Genomic DNA, 3,007 nt, shown 5'->3' on the forward strand with positions numbered 1-3,007 from the left:
ACAGCTCAGGGCGGGGGGGCCCCAGCGGCTGACACAGAACTCGGGGAGAGCTGGGGACTCGCGACGTCCACCCCGGAATGGGGTGCAGGCACGCGGAGATGGCCTCGTCCACGGACGCCACGCGGTCCTGGGACGGGCACAGCCCGGTGGCCGCGGGGCCCGGCGTCCCGTGGAGCAGGCAGTGTGGGGGCGCGGGCAGTCACGTCGCCCATGCTGAGCCTGAGCTCACGCGGCTGGCGCCGGGGCGTCAACGTGCTAGGCCGTCAGCGGGAGCACAGCGGTGACGCGCCCCATCGGGGACGGAAGCGCCTTTCCCTTGAACGGGGCTGGTCCCGCCTTATCCTTTGGGTCTCGTTTGAGCGGAATTGGGTCCCCCCAAAATTCACATGCTGCAGCCCTAAGCCCAGGACCTCAGGACGGGACTGTGTTGCAGGTCAGGACTTTAAGGGGGTGACTGAGGTAAAATGAGGCCCCACGGTGGTGTCCTTCTAAGAAGAGGAGGTCAGGACACAGACACAGAGGGACGACCCTGTGAGGACGCGGGGAGGACACGGCCGTCAGTGGGGCCGCACGGCGGGCCCGTCGCTCCTGGTGATCGTGACTGGTTGTCTTCGTTAGTGCTTCGTACTGTTATGATGATTATCATCATAGGTGAACATAGTTACTGGTTTTCCCTCTAAAGTAGCTCCCTCCTGTCAACCCCGAGAACTCCAGCAAGTGTGTGGGTGCACGTGTGGGTGCACGTGAGTGTGTGAGTGTGACTGTGTGTGAGTCCATGTGTGCACGAATGTGTGTGAATGTGTCTGTGAGTGAGTGTGACTGCATGTGAGTCTGCGTGTGGCTGTGAGTGTGCGTGGGCATGTGGGTGTGCATGGGTGTGGGTGCATGTGAGTGTGTGTGTGACTGCATGTGACTGACTGCATGTGAATGTGAGTGTGCATGTGTGGGTACATGAGAGTGTGAGTGTGTGTGTGGGTATGCATGTGAGTGTATGTGCAGATGCATGTGGCTGCATGAATGTGACTGCGTGAGTGTATGAGTGTGCATGGGTGTGCAGTTGCATGCATGTGTGATTGACTGCATGTGAGTCTACATGTGACTGTGAGTCTGAGTGTGACTGTGAGTCTGCGTGTGACTGTGAGTCTGAGTGTGACTGTGAGTGACTGAGCGTGTGCAGGCATGCACATGTGAGTCTGCATGTGACTGTGAGTGTGACTGTGAGTGACTATGAGCGTGTGCAGGCGTGCACATGTGAGTCTGAGTGTGACTGTGAGTCTGAGTGTGACTGAGTGACTGTGAGCGTGTGCAGGCGTGCACACGTGTGAGTGTGAGTGGGCATGTGGGTGTGCATGGGTGTGGGTGCACGTGAGTGTGTGTGTGACTGCATGTGACTGTGACTGCATGTGAATGTGTGTGCATGTGTGGGTACATGAGAGTGTGAGTGTGTGTGTGACTGCATGTGACTGTGAGTCTGAGTGTGACTGTAACTGTGAGGGTGTGCAGGCATGCACATGTGAGTCTGCATGTGACTGTGTGACTGCGTGAGTGTGTGAGTGAGTGTGCATGGGTGTGCAGTTGCATGCATGTGTGATTGCATGTGAGTCTGCATGTGACTGTGAGTCTGAGTGTGACTGTGAGTGACTGTGAGTGTGTGCAGGCGTGCACATGTGAGTCTGCGTGTGACTGTGAGTCTGAGTGTGACTGAGTGACTGAGCGTGTGCAGGCGTGCACACGTGAGTCTGCGTGTGACTGTGAGTTTGGGCATGTGAGTCTGCATGTGACTGTGAGTCTGAGTGTGACTGTGAGTGACTGTGAGCGTGTGCAGGCGTGCACATGTGAGTCTGCGTGTGACTGTGAGTCTGAGTGTGACTGAGTGACTGTGAGCGTGTGCAGGCGTGTACATGTGAGTCTGAGTGTGACTGAGTGACTGTGAGCGTGTGCAGACGCGCACACGTGAGTCTGCGTGTGACTATGAGTCTGAGTGTGACTGAGTGCCTGAGCGTGTGCAGGCGGGTACATGTGAGTCTGCGTGTGACTATGAGTCTGAGTGTGACTGAGTGCCTGAGCGTGTGCAGGCGGGTACATGTGAGTCTGCGTGTGACTGTGAGTCTGAGTGTGACTGAGTGCCTGAGCGTGTGCAGGCGTGCACATGTGAGTCTGCGTGTGACTGTGAGTCTGCGTGTGACTGAGTGACTGTGAGCGTGTGCAGACGTGCACACGTGAGTCTGCGTGTGACTGTGAGTTTGGGCTGTGAGTGTGTGCGTGCTGAGCGTGACTGAAAGTCCGCTGCCACTTTAAGGCTATTTCGTCCACTCACGCTTGTCACTGCAGCCAGCGAAGCTGGTCGGGCTCCGGGTTCACCTCGGTCACTTGCTTTCTCGTCTTTTCCTCCTGTCTCGTTGACTGCACCGTCCCTGTCCCTGTCCCTGTCCCTGTCCCTGACCCCTCGGCCCTGGTGGATTTGCTGTTACTGATCCCATTAATGACCTTCTTTGGCTTCTTCAGATTTGTCAGTAGACGCACGTTATCTGACACCTCGGCCTCCTCCGCCGCCCCCCACATCCCGCCCACGGAGCACTTGCTCAGTGCCCCCCCAGGGCCTCGGGCAGAGCGATGCTCCTCCCCCTCGTCTCCCCATTCCCAGGCTCGGCAGAGGCCGTCTGTCCCTTCCGGTTTCCAACGCCCGGGCTCTTCCCCGCAGACAGGGCGTCTGCTCCAGTGGCCTCATTGGACATTTGGGTTCCACCATCCTGGGCAGCCCGTCACCTCGGGGACAGCGCCTGCCGCGTGCAGGACCAGTGGATGTCGCCCGTCCTGGGCGCAGACCGAGCTAGGCGTTGAGGGCTGACATGGGCCCCCCAGGCCCCCCACTGACCCTGAGGTGACCGCTTCACTCTCCCACCCCTGCCGAGGCCACCGAGGACACGGCTCGGTGCGGTCCCAGCGGGACTTGACCGCCTCGCGGCAGAGGCGCCCGCCTTGGGCAGGGGGGTGGCGGGTTCGGGCC

The 3,007-nt window shown here is 59.2% G+C and overlaps 1 protein-coding gene across 1 annotated transcript in view; it reads left to right on the forward strand.

Annotated features, from left to right (window-relative positions):
- Positions 1 to 3,007, forward strand: part of GALNT9 (polypeptide N-acetylgalactosaminyltransferase 9) — a 23,608-nt gene that overhangs the window by 2,657 nt on the left and 17,944 nt on the right. The window contains exon 3 of the mRNA XM_015587880.1: positions 179 to 322. Coding sequence (XP_015443366.1) covers positions 179 to 322 — 144 coding nt within the window. The remainder of the gene's footprint in view (positions 1 to 178; positions 323 to 3,007) is intronic.

Source organism: Pteropus alecto, unplaced genomic scaffold, assembly GCF_000325575.1.
Source record: "Pteropus alecto unplaced genomic scaffold, ASM32557v1 scaffold213, whole genome shotgun sequence".
Lineage (NCBI taxonomy): Eukaryota > Metazoa > Chordata > Mammalia > Chiroptera > Pteropodidae > Pteropus > Pteropus alecto.